At 43.8% G+C, this 19,506-nt stretch overlaps 1 protein-coding gene across 1 annotated transcript in view; it reads right to left on the bottom strand.

The window, feature by feature from the left end:
• The window catches only part of CTTNBP2NL (CTTNBP2 N-terminal like), a 77,817-nt gene that overhangs the window by 31,825 nt on the left and 26,486 nt on the right, over positions 1 to 19,506 (bottom strand). Inside the window, exon 2 of the mRNA XM_040423875.1 lies at positions 2,849 to 2,956. Within this exon, the coding sequence (XP_040279809.1) occupies positions 2,849 to 2,947 (99 nt within the window). The 5' untranslated portion in view covers positions 2,948 to 2,956. The remainder of the gene's footprint in view (positions 1 to 2,848; positions 2,957 to 19,506) is intronic.

Raw genomic sequence — 19,506 nt, 5'->3', positions numbered from 1 at the left:
TGGAGGAAGTGCACTGTATTGGAGAGCTACGTGACAGAATTAACCCTTGGGAGGACAAGCGAGAGCAATAGCTCGACAGCCTATGTGATATAGTGAGGTTTAAAAGGAAGGTGAGATGACAGATTGAGGCCAGCTCAGTCGTGTGTCACAGATAAGGAGCGGCAACAATTCTGAGCAAACTGAAGTAAGGAATGCAATGATATGATTCATCCACTTATGTCACTCTGTGAGAGATATATAAGCTTGTGGGGAAAAAAATTGCGAAACGCCTCTTCAAAATAATAAAAAAACAAGTCGTTGTGAGATGGCCTTTCAGCGAAGTTCTCAAAAACTCTATTTCGCATTTCCTTAAAGGGGTTCTGCAGTCTGTTTAAACTGATGATCTATCCTCTGGATAGATCATCAGCATTTTACAGGCGGGGGTCCGACACCCGGGACCCCCGCCAAACAGCTGCTTGAGAAGGCAGCGGCGCCGTGGCCTTCTCACGGTTTACCGCTGGGCCAGTGACGTCACGACTAGTATCGCCTGGGCGGGGCTAAGCTCCATTCAAGTGAACGGAGCTTAGCCCAAGGCCAGTTGATACTAGTCGGGACGTCACTGGGCCAGCGGTAAACCGCGAGAAGGCCGCGGTGCAGCTGGAGCGCCGCTGCCTTCTCAAACAGCTGATTGGCGGGAGTCCCGGGTGTAGGACCCCCGCCGGTCAGATGCTGATGATCTATCCAGAGGATAGATCATCAGTTTAAACAAACTGCAGAACCCCTTTAAGTAGAGCAGTTTCTGCAAACAAGCATGCACGCAACAGTACTGCATAAAAGATGTATAGGACACTAAGGAAAAGGATTGTGGAAAATCTACCTACAACCTTACTGGTTATCTCAGAAACTGGCATAAAAAAGAAAAAGACTAATACCAATGGCAGTGGACGGATTGGGGATCAGTTATAGATCCTTAGAAATAACCTTATGTATATGGATCAGGAAGTGTCTCCAATTATTTAGTGGCCCTATATCAGAAGAGGACAGTCCTTCTGATGCTCATTTCTGTTTATGAACTTCTAGAAAGCTATATAGCAGGGATCAGCAACCTTAGGCACTCCAGCTTCTCTGAAACTACAACTCCCAGCATGCAAACATACTCTGCTGTTCTTCTAACTCACATAAAAGTGAATGAAGCATTCTGGGATCTAGTTTCTGAACAGATGGCGTGCCAGAGGTTGCTGATCCCTGCCATATAGTATAGTAATTGACATTTTGCTAGGTTATACTATCACTTACTGATTTAGGGTTCGACTGTTGGGGTCCCAACAAATCCTTGATAAAGCAGTTGATAAAGTGCTTTTATGAAGTGTATCTAAGTTTTCCAAATTTTTTTTGCATATGGGGTGTGCTTTTCTGTATAACATCTCTAAAGGAACATGTTTGTTATTGTTCTCGACTTCCCTAATGTCTTTTTCAGCCTAATTATTCCCCGCTTCAGCTGCACAGCTAGATGCACTTCTCTCAGAAGCAGGGGGCTTCTTTCCCCTGTGGAATCTGCCAGCACTGTACTGTTGGGACGCCCTTTCCCTTACTTCCTACTATGTTTGTTTTCAGCTCCGCTCACAAAACAGATAAGGGACAACTCACACTTACAGAAAGGCAGGACGCTCCTGTGAATTCAGAAGCAGTGTAGAAGCAGTTCTTTTATCAGGCTGAGGATCTCAGCTAGCTCTGATATGCCCCCATTTCCTCTCTGCCGTCTTTTGTGTCTCTGTTACTAAAGACGGATCTTGCCTAACAAGCAATGGACTGCAAATTCTGTGGAAGACCACTAGTGGCGATGATTTTACAGCTTTTTTTAGGTGGATTCAGGCAGTGCAATGGAGTGATTTGCTATTTACATCATTCTACATTAAATGAAATGAACTTGAGTAAATGTACAGTGACTCTAAGGATCTTTAACATGGGCAAGAACTGCCCAAGCACTGCCCAAGCAAACAGCCTACCACTTACACAGCCATTCATGTACATTATGTTGGTGACACATCCCCTGTTTAAATGGGATAATGTGCTGCAGAGAGAAGAGAACTCTGATACCCATATAAAAGATCCAATCAGTCAACTGGGCGGTTGCTCTGTGTAAAAGGCCCTTAAAGGGGTTCTCCAGCTTTTACTATGTGCAGACAGTCACTAGCTGATTGGAAGGGGTCCAGGGTGTAGAACCCCACCAATCAGCTGTTTTGATGTAGCTCACTGGAAGTCCACACCAAATCTGCACAGCACCATCCGTGGTGTATTGGAGGAAGCTTCCATTAAAATTAGTTCTACAGTGGAATGGAATTCGTTCTACAGTGATGAGCCCTGTCCACTACAAAGTAGACAGAGCTGTGTTGTTCCGGCACTAACTATTGGCTATGAAGCTGCACCTGAACAGCTGACTGGTGGGGGTGCAGGATGTCGGACCCACATCGATGGCCTACCCTGATCATCACTTAGTAAAAGCTGGACAACTCCTTTAACACTCAACAACCGGCTGTGCGTGGGGATACAATAGAGAGGCTTTGACTAGAATGGAATGGTGCTGCCGTCCCCTCTACATTGGGTTGCCAGAAAAGTCATGTGCAGGAGATATGTCTTTCCTGGGACTGTGATCATTATCATATACAGAGAGAAACATAGTCGATTCTGAGGAGGTATAAAAAAATGGAGAGAAGAAAAAAAAAGCTAAGTAAAACTTCTGACAGATTTAAAAGGTTGATAGCTACCGCCTCAGATAAGGAAGATCCAATAACTGCTGCTTTTATCTTTCAATTTTATGTTTCCACGGGTAAAGTTATACAAGATCAATGAGCCGTAATGCAGAACTTACCTTTATTGCCTCAATCACAAGCTCCCTGGCCTCCAACTCCCCTTCTAAGATGCTCAGTAGCGTCAGCAATTCTGGTTTGCTGAGTTTTTCTAGATTCATTGTGACCCCCTAAAAGGAAGAAAGCACAACTTACATGGTGGGAATATAAAACATCAATGGTAAATATAACAAAACATAATGGAGGTACAACTAGAATATATTTAAAAAAACGCAGTCTTATAGGTTTGCCAGGAGTGTGAATTTCTACAAAAGACAGTGGTATAGATCTGGTCCTAGCTGCAAGGACAGGACCAAGGATGGAATCCAACTGTTTATTTGTGGAAGTCTAGAGGACACTTGTGTCCCCCTGATTTTTCTGGACATTGAATTTGAAGGAAATGTATTATATGTTATATATAGGTATTGCCTACTTTTTTTTTTTTTTCATTTATCAGCATATGGAATTACACACACAACAAAGTTTGCATGGTCCCACACCAAGCCTCCAAACAGTGCCATATCTCAGAGGTAGTCTCTCATAGGAGGGAAGCATATCTCCATAATAGCATCCAATGAAACATAGCACAACAGAGAACCTGACAGAAAAAAAACCCGCTCTGTATGAAGAAGTCATAATATACTGTACGGTAGTTGTGTGCATGAGGCCTGACAGAAACTATCGAGCATTCAGTCAATGAACACAATGGGGCGAGATGTACTAAGATTAGCGTTACAAAATGTATCTCTATGTGATGAAAATGAGCTAGCGGACATTTGAACCATCATTTTTGCCAGTTTATGGCATAATTAAATCATAAATGTGTCATGCCACAGGAGACCACGTGCCTTCCTCTACACCATGCTCACTTTTCAGTGAAGAGTAGGGATGAGCGTACTTCTGTTTTCAAGTTTGGCGTACAAGGTTCGGGTTATCTAAGAATTCCGTTATGGATTCTGCTACCACAGACCATAACTTATGGCCGTGGTAGCGGAATCCATAACTGAATTTTTAGATAACCGGAACCTTGTACCCCTAACTTGAAAACAAAAGAAGTTCGCTCATCCCTAGCGAAGAGTCTCATATAATGTAAACATGGTGTGCACCACAACAGTGGTGTAAAAATGTTGATAAATGTCCCTCAAGGAATCAGATCTGCATCATGGGTGGCTCTGTCAAGGAAGGCACAACATATTTTGAGCATATTATCAATAGTTGAAAGTAAACTACCTCTACTGAAACTCCACATGCCTCACATTTCATTTCGAGACACCCAGAGATATTTTCTGTCAGGTATAGAATGAACACCTCCCTCAGTACATATGGCATTTGATGGAGCAATCTCTAGAAACATAGCATCCCACAGAGACCATGCGGCAGAATAATGCAGAATTTAGGAGCCAATTAGATGAAAAAATTCTCACCCAAAACCTATAAAAGTGACAACTAGAAGGGAAGCCATAATGGTTGTCGTCATCTTTCAAAGATGTCCTCAGGAGCTGATGGTAAAACCATCGCTTTGTTACACTTCAGTTTTTGAGAGGATATCTGACATACAGGTATGGGCTGACTTCTAGAATACATGTGGCATCATGGAAGCATGCAGGAGACCTAGCTCCCATACCACGCCCCGACGAGTCCCTTCTCTCATACCCAGGTGAGGAAACTCTCAGACAGACAGTGATTCACTCCTCACTAACAGAAACGCAGACATAACTCAGAGACATGCTCAACGTACTTTTTCTCTCAAAGGATTTCGTAGTGGAGAACAAATGTCACAGTGAGAAGCGTATTGGGAGGCGGTGGACATTTGTGTGTTCATCAAGTGTATTCTCACAAAAAACTTTATCATTTCTGCTTGGAGCCTGTCTGAGGGAGTGGTAAATTATATGTATTTATATCTTATGTCTATGGTTTGCAATTTTCACTTCTGCACCTCAGCAGTACTTCATGTTACATGGAGAAGGAATTTATGAAAACACATGAGGAGGGGGGAAAAAAGTGGAGGAGTTGCCTGCTGACTACTTTCACTCGCTGGATTCTGAAGGGAAAGTGCTCCATTTTATATATGGCCTTCTATGCCTCCCTATCAAGAAGCTAGCTATGAGATGTGGTGGAAATTTGCCACAAATCTGCAATTAGAAAGTAAAGTGGTAGTCACATTTTTTCATGTATTTTAGAAAAGTCCTCTTTACACAAAGGACCTTATTATGGTCCTTTTTCACAGAATGACGATCAGGCCAATTATTGGGGATAAACGTCCGTAGAAACACTCGTTCCTGATAACTGGCATGTCTAACAGTGCCGGTGATCACCTGAGGAACGGGCAAATGCTCATTCATCTGATGATCGTTTCTTTCAAAATCAACGTTTTTGTGCATGTATAAACAGGGATCTGCTGCTCATGAACAATGATCTCCTTTGGGTACAAGGGATCCCACCCGCCAGTGTCGAACTGGGATGCCTAAGGCCCACCAGTAAAATTCATTCTGGGGGCAGACTGTAAAGCAACATGCAATTATTACCTGCTTACATAGAGGCAGACAGCAACAAGACGCTACAAGATGATCGATTATGGAGGTCTCTGCAACAACTTCAAAAGGTGGGTCCCAAGGAAGAGAGAATACTGGCTAGCCTGCCTCTATTCCTATTTATCCATATCATTCGATTCCATCTTAGTATCCCCCTCTCCGTCATATACACTCACCTAAAGAATTATTAGGAACACCATACTAATACGGTGTTGGACCCCCTTTTGCCTTCAGAACTGCCTTAATTCTACGTGGCATTGATTCAACAAGGTGCTGATAGCATTCTTTAGAAATGTTGGCCCATATTGATAGGATAGCATCTTGCAGTTGATGGAGATTTGAGGGATGCACATCCAGGGCACGAAGCTCCCGTTCCACCACATCCCAAAGATGCTCTATTGGGTTGAGATCTGGTGACTGTGGGGGCCATTTTAGTACAGTGAACTCATTGTCATGTTCAAGAAACCAATTTGAAATGATTTGAGCTTTGTGACATGGTGCATTATCCTGCAGGAAGTAGCCATCAGAGGATGGATACATGTTCTCATTCTGTTTACACCAAATTCGGACTCTACCATTTGAATGTCTCAAAAGAAATCGACACTCATCAGACCAGGCAACATTTTTCCAGTCTTCAACAGTCCAATTTTGGTGAGCTCGTGCAAATTGTAGCCTCTTTTTCCTATTTGTAGTGGAGATGAGTGGTACCCGGTGGGGTCTTCTGCTGTTGTAGCCCATCCGCCTCAAGGTTGTGCGTGTTGTGGCTTCACAAATGCTTTGCTGCATACCTCGGTTGTAACGAGTGGTTATTTCAGTCAACGTTGCTCTTCTATCAGCTTGAATCAGTCGGCCCATTCTCCTCTGACCTCTAGCATCCACAAGGCATTTTTGCCCACAGGACTGCCGCATACTGGATGTTTTTCCTTTTTCACACCATTCTTTGTAAACCCTAGAAATGGTTGTGCGTGAAAATCCCAGTAACTGAGCAGATTGTGAAATACTCAGACTGGCCCGTCTGGCACCAACAACCATGCCACGCTCAAAATTGCTTAGATCACCTTTCTTTCCCATTCTGACATTCAGTTTGGAGTTCAGGAGATTGTCTTGACCAGGACCACACCCCTAAATGCATTGAAGCAACTGCCATGTGATTGGTTGACTAGATAATTGCATTAATGAGAAATAGAACAGGTGTTCCTAATAATTCTTTAGGTGAGTGTATATTCACCCCCTTTCAGATTATTTATCATATAACACCCCTAACATATACTTTCCTAGTCTTATACCATGTACACCACCTTACAACTAACATCCCATATCTCCCCTTTATCTGCAGCCACTACCTTGCCCCCAATGTATACCATGTTTTTCTTGCCGCAAAGTATGAGCAAACCTTTTGCCTTTACAGCGCTACAAATCGCTGAGCGCATGCGCACTCCTCCCGGGCAGGTTATGTCAGCCCCTCTGTACGTCAACTCCTGTTAGGCACTACAATCTAACTCCCTATGTTTCGGCGTACGCATCCAGGAGAATCAGCTCCTCACATGGGCCAGGTAATACCTCTCTCTCTCCTCTACCAATTCCCTCCGCTACTCTCAAGACCTACAGCTATGTAATAATATTACAAGGTGATATATATATATCCCCTTACATACTTACCTACATTATATAAATCGTTCATATTTCTCCCAGTTACCTGATCAGGAAAACACCTCTTTGCGACCCCTGAGTCCAATGGCCAGTTATCATCATCATAGGGTGCCCCATATACCTCCATATACCTTACACCATCCCCCCAATTACTTGCCCTTCTTTGACCCAATGCTGCTCAGTACCCCTAGCTTACTCCTACACTATCCTGGACCCCAGCAATATATATGCATATACACAGATATCTATTAATATATTTTTCCCTCTTTATATGATGTATTATTTATTTATAAGCGAGTGTCTTCTACTATACCACATCCTTAGGCCTCTTTCACACTACCGTTTTTTTTTTTTTCCGTTTTGCGGTCCATTTTTTGCGTTCCGTATATGGTCCATATACGGAACCATTCATTTCAATGGGTCCGCAAAAAAAACGGAATGTACTCCGTATGCATTCAATTTCCGTATCTCCGTTCCGTGCAAAGATAGAACATGTCCTATATTTGGCCGCAAATCACGTTCCGTGGCTCCGCAAAATGGGTCCGCAAAAAAAACAATGCATACGGAAATGCATCCGTATCAGTTCAGTTTTTTGCAGAACCATCTATTGAAAATGTTATGCCCAGCCCAATTTATTCTATGTAATTACTGTATACGCCATACGGAAAAACAGAACCGAAACGGAAACAAAAAACGGAACAACGGATCCGTGAAAAACGGACCGCAAAACAATGAAATAGCCATACGGTAGTGTGAAAGAGGCCTTACAAGCATTTTGAGAATTCAGATATCCTACATATGCTCTTCTTATCCCTTCCAGATCCATTGACAAAGGTCATTATTGACTGAAACGTTGGGACTCTTTGATGGCCCCATATATTGTTGCATATTCTGGATGGAAATTAAACACAAAATGATGTACGGTAATTAAACAAATATGTATTAAAGCATCGCTTGAAAAAGAATCCTTTGGTGTGGCATAGATCTTCCTTTCTAGAACGTATTGCCTCTATTCCTAGAGGCCATCTTAACCTTCTGATGCGTCTATAATAATCAACTGGTAAGTCTACTAAGTTTTTTTATACTGATATAGGTTATTTGAGATTCTGTGCTTTCTCAGGGGTCCACCCACGGATTCCCTTGTTTCTCTGTGGGCCAGTCCGAGCCTGCCACTAGCATTGCTTGTCCCCATACAGCAGAGGCAATTGCTGAATGTAAAGGTAGGCCTCAACTCCAAAGACGATCAGGAAACTACTTGAAATTTTTGGTTTGTTCCCAATAATTGACTGAAACATTAATCCATGTAAAACATCTTTTAGGCCTCATGCACACGGCCGTGGTGCGGCCGCCGGTACGGATCGAGGCCCATTCAACTTGAATGGGTCTGTGATTAGTCTGCACCACAAAAACAAATGAACATGTTCGATTTTTTTGCGGTGCGGACAGTCAGAAACACAGGTTCCGTGCCTCCGTTCCGCACCACATCTCCGGGTTTGCGGAACCGTTCAAGTGAAGGGGTCCGCATCCGTGATGCGCGGTGCACGCGGCAGGTGCCCCATGTATTGCAGAACTGCCGTATGCGGGCCGCACAACGACTGTGTGCATGAGGCCTTAGATTGAACAATTTAAAGGCTCGTTCCTGATAACTGACCCATATAATCTTGCTGCCAACAAGCCAATACACGAGCAAACAGTTTGTCTGCTGATTTGCATCATTCATTAGGATAGAAGGTACACAATTATAGGGCAGAACATCTTGTGTAATCAGGGATGTGTGGCCCATAATCAACAGAACTGAATGAGGGAGGAACAACTGAGGAAGCCATCAATCGAATCCCATTCACCTTGCTTCAGCTAGTGTAAACAACTACGGACAGAGGTTACTCGGTATGGACTTTAAAGTTACTGAAAAAGTGTACACATACAAGCCCAGGTTCACTACTGTAAATGGTGTAAACTTATGGCTGTATTAGGCTACTTTCACACTTGCGTTAGGAGCGGATCCGTCTGGTGTCTGCACAGACGGATCCACTCCTATAATGCAAACGCTTAGATCCGTTCAGAACGGATCCGTTTGCATAACCATGAACAAAAAAAAAAAAAAAAAATTTTTTTTTTTTTTTTTTGTTCATGATAATGCAAACGGATCCGTTTTGACTTTACATTGAAAGTCAATGGGGGACGGATCCGTTTGAAAATTGAGCCATACTGTGTCATCTTCAAACGGATCCGTCCCCATTGACTTACATTGTAAGTCTGAACGGATCCGTTTGCCTCCGCACGGCCAGGCGGACACCGCTAGAAGTAGCCTTACACCGCTAGATTTAGCAGATGATTGTCGGAAGGGAAGCGTTCCTCCTCAGCAATCGCCCCCTCATAAAGGAGACCACTGCAATTACAGGCAACAATCTCCTCCACAGTATGGGGAGTAGTGATCGCTAAAGCCATCGCTCGTCCCCATACAGAATCATTGTAAGGCTATTTTCACACTCGCGGTTTAAGCGGATCCGTCATGGATCTGCAAAAACTGATCCGTTACAATAATACAACCGCATGCATCCGTCATGAATGAATCAGTTTGTATTATCTGTAACATAGCCAAGATGGATCCGTCATGAACTCCATTGAAAGTCAATGAGAGACGGATCCGTTTTCTATGTGTCAGATAGGGGTGGGCGATATAGGCGATATGCACGATATGAATTTGTGCAACGATACAGATTTTGTCTATATCGCTGGACTGCGATATGACCACGGAGCGGTAGTGAATTGAAGAAGCTTCTCACTCAACGCTCCGTGGCCTCCCGACTCCGCACCGCGCTGTACTGGCCAGGGCCTGGCGTGCACACAGCATCAGCCCGCTGGCTGATGTCAGGTCCCGCCCAATGCATGCTGGGAAGAAGACGCAGGAAAGGTATGTATAACAACAGCGATTCTTCTGGAGGATCGGGGGTAAATCTATTTGCAAAGGATTGCCATTGGGCTGATCTGATGGCACTGGCTCTAGGGGACATAATATATCTCAATATATCGCATATGCTTCAAATTATATTGCAATATAGATTTTAGGCCATATCGCCCACCCCTTTTGTCAGAGAAAACTGATCCGTCCCCATTGACTTACATTGTGTGCCAGGACGGATCCATTTGGCTCAGCGGACAGCAATATACTACAGGCAGCGTTTTGGTGTCCGCATCCAGAGCGGAATGGTGACTGATCGGAGGCAAACTGATGCGTTCTGGGTGAATCCTTTTCCATTCAGAATGCATTAGGGCAAAACTGATCCGTTTTGGACCGCTTGTGAGAGGCCTGAACGGATCTCACAAACGGAAAGCCAAAATGAGAGTGTGAAAGTAGCCCTAGATAGCACAATCTGCCGCCGGCAAACAATTATTTTTGTGACTGCATAAAAGATGCAATTGTCCGATGCACGAGGGCTCGTTCATCGGGTAATTACACAGACAGATCATCGCTAACGAGTGTTCCCACAAATGCTTGTTAGCAATGTTTTGGGACATCCACGGCCAGTGTATTACAGGCTTTAGACCAGATGTCTAGACTTGCAGCAGATTTATCACAGGGGCTCAGGCCGGATAATAAATTTGATACAGGTATAGACACTTATCTAAATTTCTACCAACTATTACTGCGCCATTAGACAGACTCTAGGTGCAGTGAAAGTCGACTTCTCCTCGAACTGTGACTATGTGCATCGGTGTTTTTGTTCTACCGTCCACTTTATGCCAGTTTCACACTAGCGCTAGAGATCCTGCAGGCTGTTCTGGCAGGGAACAGCCTGCCGGATCTCTCCATATGCCGGCATTGCCGGAAGCTTGACAGTTTCTGCCCGGCCCCATAAACTGGCGAGGTGAACACAGGCGAAATGCAGAGTGTGCTAGTTTTAAACTAGCCTTAGTAAATCTGAGAAAGTGTTTTCGCAGCGTTCAGGAGCTTGGGGAAGTTTTTTTAAAACGTAACATACTCTGAGTGTGGCGCTTTTTATTGATGTTTTCCCTTAGGCATCTGTACAAAACTTGAGAAGCACTAGAAAAAAAATGCACAATTTTTATGTTATACAATAAAATGCCCCCAAAACACTTGTACAAATCGCTTTTGTAATTTATGGTGTTTTTGGTAGTTTTTTTATTATTATAATTATTTACAAGCATTTACAAACTGTGTCAAGGAGTGCTAAGACCTCATAGTAGAGATAATAAACACATTACATGCTACGAACTGTACAGCCACAATCGCGACAATTTTTAATAGGAGGGAAAAAAAACTAAGCATTAATCATACTAAACACACCAGCGCGTTTTACGAAGCCATCGCTCGTGATGCCATCACTCGTCCCCATGCTGTATAGATGTATGTCGGCGGCAGATCGTTATTAGACACCACGATCTGCAACCTGCAAACGATATTTTATTTAGCATGTCAAAAGATTTGGATTGCCCAATGATCGAGGGTTTCTCGTTCATCGGGCTATCGGCGGCAGTATTATCCTGCCAGAAGATAGCTAACGAGCATTCATGTGAACACGTGTTAGCGATTATTTGCCGAAAACTCGGGCAGTGTATTACACTAGCAGATTTTGCAGGCAATTGTAGGGAAGGAAACGTTCCTTCCCGCCAATCGCCTGCTCGTTAGTGGAGGAGACCACTGCAATTACATGCAGTGATTTGCCCCACAGTATGGGGAGGAGAGATCGCTAATGCCATCGCTCGTCCCCAGACTAGTTGTTTGCCGGCAGCAAATCGTGATTAGATAGCATGATCTGCTGCCAGCAAGCGATGATTTTTAAGCCTTCCTACGAGAGCTCGTTACCACTGATCTGGCCAACGTAATAGTAGCTTTAGGCTACTTTCACACTAGCGTTCGGGGCTCCGCTTGTGAGCTCTGTTTGAAGGGGCTCACAAGCGGTCCCGAACGGATCCGTCCAGCCCTAATGCATTCTGAATGGATGCGGATCCGCTCAGAATGCATCAGTCTGGCTCCGTTTGTCCTCTGCTCCGCTCAGCAGGTGGACACCTGAACGCAGCTTGCAGCGTTCAGGGCTCCGCCTGGCCGTGCGGAGGCAAACGGATCCGTCCAGACTTACAATGTAAGTCAATGGGGACGGATCCGTTTGAAGTTGACACAGTATGGCTCAATTTTCAAACGGATCCGTCTCCCATTGACTTTCAATGTAAAGTCAAAACGGATCCGTTTGCATTATCATGAACAAAAAAAAAAAAATATATATTTTTTTTTTTTTGTTCATGGTAATGCAAACGGATCTGTTCTGAACGGATCTAAACTTTTGCATTATAGGTGCGGATCCGTCTGTGCAGATACCAGACGGATCCGCACCTAACGCAGGTGTGAAAGTAGCCTTACTCTAGAGTGGGGGGGGGGGGGTCCTCAAAAAAATAAAAAGATCTGGAGTAACATCTGTAGACAGAAGTTTGTAATTTTTTTTTTTTTTTTAAAGCTGCGCCAGATTTATCAGGGTCAGTTCACGTAGAACTTTTTGGCGCTGATTTTGGAGCGTTTCTGCCTCAAAGTCAACCCCAAATCTGCTCCAAAAACACCTCAGAACAGCCTCCCATTAATTTCAATGGGAAGCAGCACTTGCTTCTTTTTTACAGGTGTAAAAAAGGAGCAGCATATCCTATCTTGGGACAGAAGCAGCGCTGATCTTCCCATTCAAATTAACTGGAAGCAAAAAAAAAAAAAAAAAAAAACACTATTTAAAATGTGCACATATATGCGCATTTTTTTGCGCGTAAATGTGCCAAAAGATACTTTTACCACAAGCACTATAGAATTTAATAAAGTCGAAAACTTGCCTGAAAAATGCTTTCCGAAAACGCGTCCATAAATAGGAGCAATTTTGAGGCATAAAAATCGGCTTAGAGCCAGTGCTGATTTTTTTTACACGTGTATTATGTCTAAACCTACTATGTTGTATTGTCCTGAGGAAGAGGGCACTAAAGCCCTCGAAACGCGCTGACTACATGTTAATAAAAAGCCGTCTTCATACCATGAAGCTGACTGCTGAGACATTGCTGTGACAGCGCCGAACGAGCGATCCACTTTTTTCTTCTGTGTTCCAGGCCCATGTTCTAACCATATCCACAGAAAAGATTTTCTCAAAAGCAATTATCAGGTATGTAGACCTCGGGAGTCCATAGAAAAACTTTAAAAGCCAATGCACAATGACAACTGCACATGCATGTTGGCGCCAAAATGTCAAAGTACTAAAAAGCTTGACTGATTTTTTTATAGTCCTAAACCACAATAAAAAAGGTAAATATCAGCTTCCCGAGATAACGTAAACTTGGGAACTACCCTAAAACACATTCAAAACAATAACTAGCTGGAAAAGGAATTGTAGTCGTGGCATATCATCCCATGCTACATAAAAAACCCAACTATCTAATAGTACTGCCAAGTGATGTTTGTACAACCCAAGGAATAAGGTTAGAAAAATAAAATAGTATATATGGAATTTGTTCATAAGCCTCCTAAATTCCTGAGCGTGCCATCTTCAAAATGTCAAAAACGTAAAGGGTCACTGAGTTTTCAAAAACTTTTCATGTCAGAGACATAACAAAAGTTATGCTTTGTTAGGGTCTGAGTGCTGAGACCCCCACTGATCCCTAGAACGAGATGAGAGAAGCGCTCTCATAGCGCTCTTCTCTCTGCAGAGGATGGAATCGAGACGGGACCATAGACTTCTACTGAGCCCGTCACCTGCAGTGAGATAAACAAGAGCTTCTCTCTTCTCGCTCTAGCGATCGGTGGGGGTCTCAGCACTCAGACTCCCACTGATCAAAAGTTTTTTGAAAACTCAAGTGACCCTTAAAAAGATCCATCAGAAAAAGCTAAGTATAGAAGAATGACTTTCAGAAGAGATTCATCTGAAATGATCAAAACCATTTACTAATCTCACTGTACATCAACTCAGGCTCTTAGTAAATGGGCTCTCTACATATCAACTTTTATGTATACCATTCACATATGCCACAGACATGGTAGAAGTAAGCGTCTATTGTCAGCGACAAAGGGGGACACACGTTACATATTCTAGGGTTTGAAAATTTACATCAGGTTTGTGGCATACCATACTCCTGCCATTTATATTTGTATATCAAAATTTGCTGTATACTGTAACAATCCCATATGGATGCCTTTTTTGCTAAAAACAAAAAAATAAACACGATACCTTGTTAATGCAAAACAACGATACAAGTGGTTGGCTGAAATAAAGAAAACATTGCTGTCTGTTTCGCAAAACAGCACCGCTCTCATCCGCAGGCAGAATACAGTATTGCGGTTCAGTCTCCCTCACTTGGAGCTGAGCTGTAATATCACACACTTTGGTCCCCCTTTTTTCTGCTGAGCTGTAATATCACACACTTTGGTCCCCCTTTTTTCTGCTGAGCTGTAATATCACACACTTTGGTCCCCCCTTTTTTCTGCTGAGCTGTAATATCACACACTTTGGTCCCCCCTTTTTTCTGCTGAGCTGCCACACCACACCTAGACCATGGACAAAAGCGTTTACTTTCAGGACAAAAGTAGGCAAACAAAAAAATTACTTTGCATAGACAAATATAGTTGTTTTCTTTCTTTAAAAGAGGACCTGTCATCAGTTTTTTTTTTCAAACCTAATACTTCTTGCTGTTGTCTCTCCTAAGGAGATTCCAGACTACCCCCCCATCCCCGATAGGTCCCTCTGTTCCAGCGCATTGCCCTCCTCTCTATTCTGGCACCTAATATGCCATTGACTAGCAAAGGTACCAGGAGGAGGAGATCTCTGCTCTCCTCAGTGGACTGCTTCTTCTCCCTGGCTGTGATGCTGTTCAATAGGTGCAGACTTCACGGACAGGGAGTAGATGTCCTGTTATCGTGAGATTTACCAAATCTCTTGAGAACAGACTATAGAACCAAGTAATTCCTGACCAACGCCAATTTGACCAGAGGAGAGGAGGCGACATAATAGAAGAGAAGAGGAACCTAAGATTTTTTAACAGTTTATGTCCCCCATAAGGTCATACAAAACCTTTAGGGACATTTAAAGGGGTTGTCTGGGCTTTTACTATTAATGACCTATCCTTAGGATAGCTCATCAATATCAGATCGGCGGGAGTCCCAACACCCGGCACCCCCGCCGATCAGCTGTATGGGGAGACGGCGCAGCAGTGCACACGTGCCGTCTCCCTTCTCTCTTCCTGTCTGCTGCTGCCGCCTAAGCAGCGGAGAGGAAGGGTAAGGGGAGACAGCACATGCGCAGTCTCCTCATAAAGCTCACTGGCGGGAGTGCCGGGTGTCGGACTCCCACCAATCTGATATTGATGACATATACTGAGGACTGGACATCAATAGTAAAAGCCCGGACAACCTCTTTAGGCCAAATGCACACTTCTTTCGAGTGTATTACTGTAGTGCAGCGGCGGCATGAAGCGCACGGCGTCATAGCAACCAATGACGCCGTGCGCTCCTGCTCTGAACAGGAATCCAGCCCGTCATACCACGGACCGCTCTCGGCCGCGGAACACGGCCTTAACATGACATTTTTTATTGCTCATTTAGTTGCAGAGGGAATACAGACCCTACAGTTTTTAACCACTTGCCGCCGCGCTAACGCCGAAAGGCGTCATTTCTGCGGCGCTCCCAGGTCACACTAACGCCGATTGGCGTCATCTCGCGTGAGCCGAGATTTCCTGTGAACGCGCGCACACAGGCGCGCGCGCTCACAGGAACGGAAGGTAAGAGTGGATCTCCAGCCTGCCAGCGGCAATCGTTCGCTGGCAGGCTGGAGATGTGATTTTTTTAACCCCTAACAGGTATATTAGACGCTGTTTTGATAACAGCGTCTAATATACCTGCTACCTGGTCCTCTGGTGGTCCCCTTTGTTTGGATCGATCACCAGAGGACACAGGTAGCTCAGTAATATGTTGCACCAAGCACCACTACACTACACCCCCCCCCTGTTACTTATTAACCCCTTATTCACCCTTGATCACCCCATATAGACTCCCTGATCACCCCCCTGTCATTGATTACCCCCCTGTCATTGATCACCCCCCCTGTAAAGCTCCATTCAGATGTCCGCATGATTTTTACGGATCCACTGATAGATGGATCGGATCCGCAAAACGCATACGGACGTCTGAATGGAGCCTTACAGGGGTGTGATCAATGACTGTGGTGATCAACCCATATAGACTCCCTGATCACCCCCCTGTCATTGATTACCCCCCTGTCATTGATCACCCCCCTGTAAAGCTCCATTCAGATGTCCGCATGATTTTTACGGATCCACTGATAGATGGATCGGATCCGCAAAACACATACAGGCATCTCCCTGGAGCCTTCCAGGGGGGGTGATCACCCCATATAGACTCCCTGATCACCCCCCTGTCATTGATCACCCCCCCTGTCAGGCTGCATTCAGATGTCCGTATGATTTTTACGGATCCACGGATACATGGATCGGATCCGCAAAACACATACGGACATCTGAATGGAGCCTTACAGGGGGGTGATCAATGACAGGGGGGTGATCACCCCCCTGTCATTGATCACCCCCCTGTAAGGCTCCATTCAGACATTTTTTTGGCCCAAGTTAGCGGAAATTATAATTTTTTTCTTACAAAGTCTCATATTCCACTAACTTGTGTCAAAAAATAAAATCTCACATGAACTCACCATACCCCTCACGGAATCCAAATGCGTAAAATTTTTTAGACATTTATATTCCAGACTTCTTCTCACGCTTTAGGGCCCCTAGAATGCCAGGGCAGTATAAATACCCCACATGTGACCCCATTTCGGAAAGAAGACACCCCCAGGTATTCCGTGAGGGGCATATTGAGTCCATGAAAGATTGAAATTTTTGTCCCAAGTTAGCGGAAAGGGAGACTTTGTGAGAAAAAATAAAATAAAATCAATTTCCGCTAACTTGTGCCAAAAAAATAAATTTCTATGAACTCGCCATGCCCCTCATTGAATACCTGGGGTGTCTTCTTTCCAAAATGCGGTCACATGTGGGGTATTTATACTGCCCTGGCATTTTAGGGGCCCTAAAGCGTGAGAAGAAGTCTGGGATCCAAATGTCTAAAAATGCCCTCATAAAAGGAATGTGGGCCCCTTTGCGCATCTAGGCTGCAAAAAAGTGTCACACATCTGGTATCGCCGTACTCAGGAGAAGTTGGGCAATGTGTTTTGGGGTGTCATTTTACATATACACATGCTGGGTGAGAGAAATATCTTGGCAAAAGACAACTTTTCCCATTTTTTTATACAAAGTTGGCATTTGACCAAGATATTTATCTCACCCAGCATGGGTATATGTAAAATGACACCCCAAAACACATTCCCCAACTTCTCCTGAGTACGGTGATACCACATGTGTGGCACTTTTTTGCAGCCTAGGTGGGCAAAGGGGCCCACATTCCAAAGAGCACCTTTCGGATTACACATTTTGATTTCAAACTACTTACCACACATTTGGGCCCCTAGAATGCCAGGGCAGTATAACTACCCCACAAGTGACCCCATTTTGGAAAGAAGACACCCCAAGGTATTCGCTGATGGGCATAGTGAGTTCATAGAAGTTTTTATTTTTTGTCACAAGTTAGTGGAATATGAGACTTTGTAAGAAAAAAAAAAAAAAAAAAAAAAAAAAAGATCATTTTCCACTAACTTGTGACAAAAAATAAAAAGTTCTATGAACTCACTATGCCCATCAGCGAATACCTTAGGGTGTCTACTTTCCGAAATGGGGTCATTTGTGGGGTGTTTGTACTGTCTGGCATTGTAGAACCTCAGGAAACATGACAGGTGCTCAGAAAGTCAGAGCTGCTTCAAAAAGCGGAAATTCACATTTTTGTACCATAGTTTGTAAACGCTATAACTTTTACCCAAACCATTTTTTTTTTACCCAAACATTTTTTTTTTATCAAAGACATGTAGAACAATAAATTTAGAGCAAAATTTATATATGGATGTCGTTTTTTTTTGCAAAATTTTACAACTGAAAGTGAAAAATGTCATTTTTTTGCAAAAAAATCGTTAAATTTTGATTAATAACAAAAAAAGTAAAAATGTCAGCAGCAATGAAATACCACCAAATGAAAGCTCTATTAGTGAGAAGAAAAGGAGGTAAAATTCATTTGGGTGGTAAGTTGCATGACCGAGCAATAAACCGCTAAAGTTGTGGAGTGCCGATTTGTAAAAAAGGGCCTGGTCTTTAGGGGGGTATAAACCTGTGGTCCTTAAGTGGTTAACAAAGTTGCTGGGCCTTACTGCAGAGCTAAACCTGGTCTGCTAAGACCCAGCAGCTCGTATAGACAGCCGTCCCCCATGTGTCATATGATGACTGGGACCAGGGCAGGAAACAGCATTGCGGTCTGGTCATGTGACACACACTCATTACTAGACAGAGCATTCATAATTGAACCGTTGTTTTGGTCCGCATCCGAGCATCGGATGCAGACCCATTCACTTCAATGGGGCCACAAAAGATGCGGACAGCACTCTGTGTGCTGTCCTCATACGTTGCTCTGTTCCGTGGTACGCAAAAAATAAATGAAATATCCTATTCTTGTCCACGCTTTGCGGACAAGAATAGGCAGTTATATTAATGGCTGTCCTTGCCGTTCCGCAAATTGCGGAACACACACGGACGCCATCCGTGTTTTGCGGATACGCGATTTGCGGACCGCAAAACACACAACGGTCGTGTGCATGTAGCCTTACTCTGTCGATCAACCAGGACAGAATGGTTGGTCGACTAGTCATTGGAAGCAATCAAAAAACGTTACGGAAGATACATAGGAAATTTCTATAAAACTTGTCATTGTACAATAAATTAGATTTGCTGAAACGGGAATATGCCTTTAAGCACAGCAAATGACATGCTTTGTACAAGTTCATATATTTTTTTCCTCTAATAAGAAGTATTCTGGTTAGAAGTCGTACCATATCTACAGGATAGGTGATAACTGTTAGATCGGTGGCTGTCCAACTATCAAGACCCTCACCAAAACCAAAAAATAGGGGTCCCAGCTGATCATGCAAGCTGCTGCTCCATTCATTCTCTACAGTACTTCGAGAGAATTTTGTTCAACCCGGTTCTTGGAATCTGTGGGGGTCCCAGTGGTTACACTCCCCAATCTAACAGTTATACCCAATCCTATGGATACCCCTTTAAAGGGAGTCTGTCACCAAAATATGACATTGTACACCACTTAGGGCACTTTCACACTTGCGTTCTTGTCTTCCGGCATAGAGTTCCGTCGTCGGGGCTCTATGCCGGAAGAATCCTGATCAGGATTATCCTAATGCATTCTGAATGGAGAGAAATCCGTTCAGGATGCATCAGGATGTCTTCAGTTCCGGAACGGAACGTTTTTTGGCCGGAGAAAATACCGCAGCATGCTGCGCTTTTTGCTCCGGCCAAAAATCCGGAACACTTGCCGCAAGGCCGGATCCGGAATTAATGCC

Source organism: Bufo bufo, chromosome 3, assembly GCF_905171765.1.
Source record: "Bufo bufo chromosome 3, aBufBuf1.1, whole genome shotgun sequence".
NCBI classification, from domain to species: Eukaryota; Metazoa; Chordata; class Amphibia; order Anura; family Bufonidae; genus Bufo; species Bufo bufo.
The sequence above is the reverse complement of the archived record's forward strand: the minus strand, read 5'-3'. Positions and strand labels throughout refer to the sequence as shown.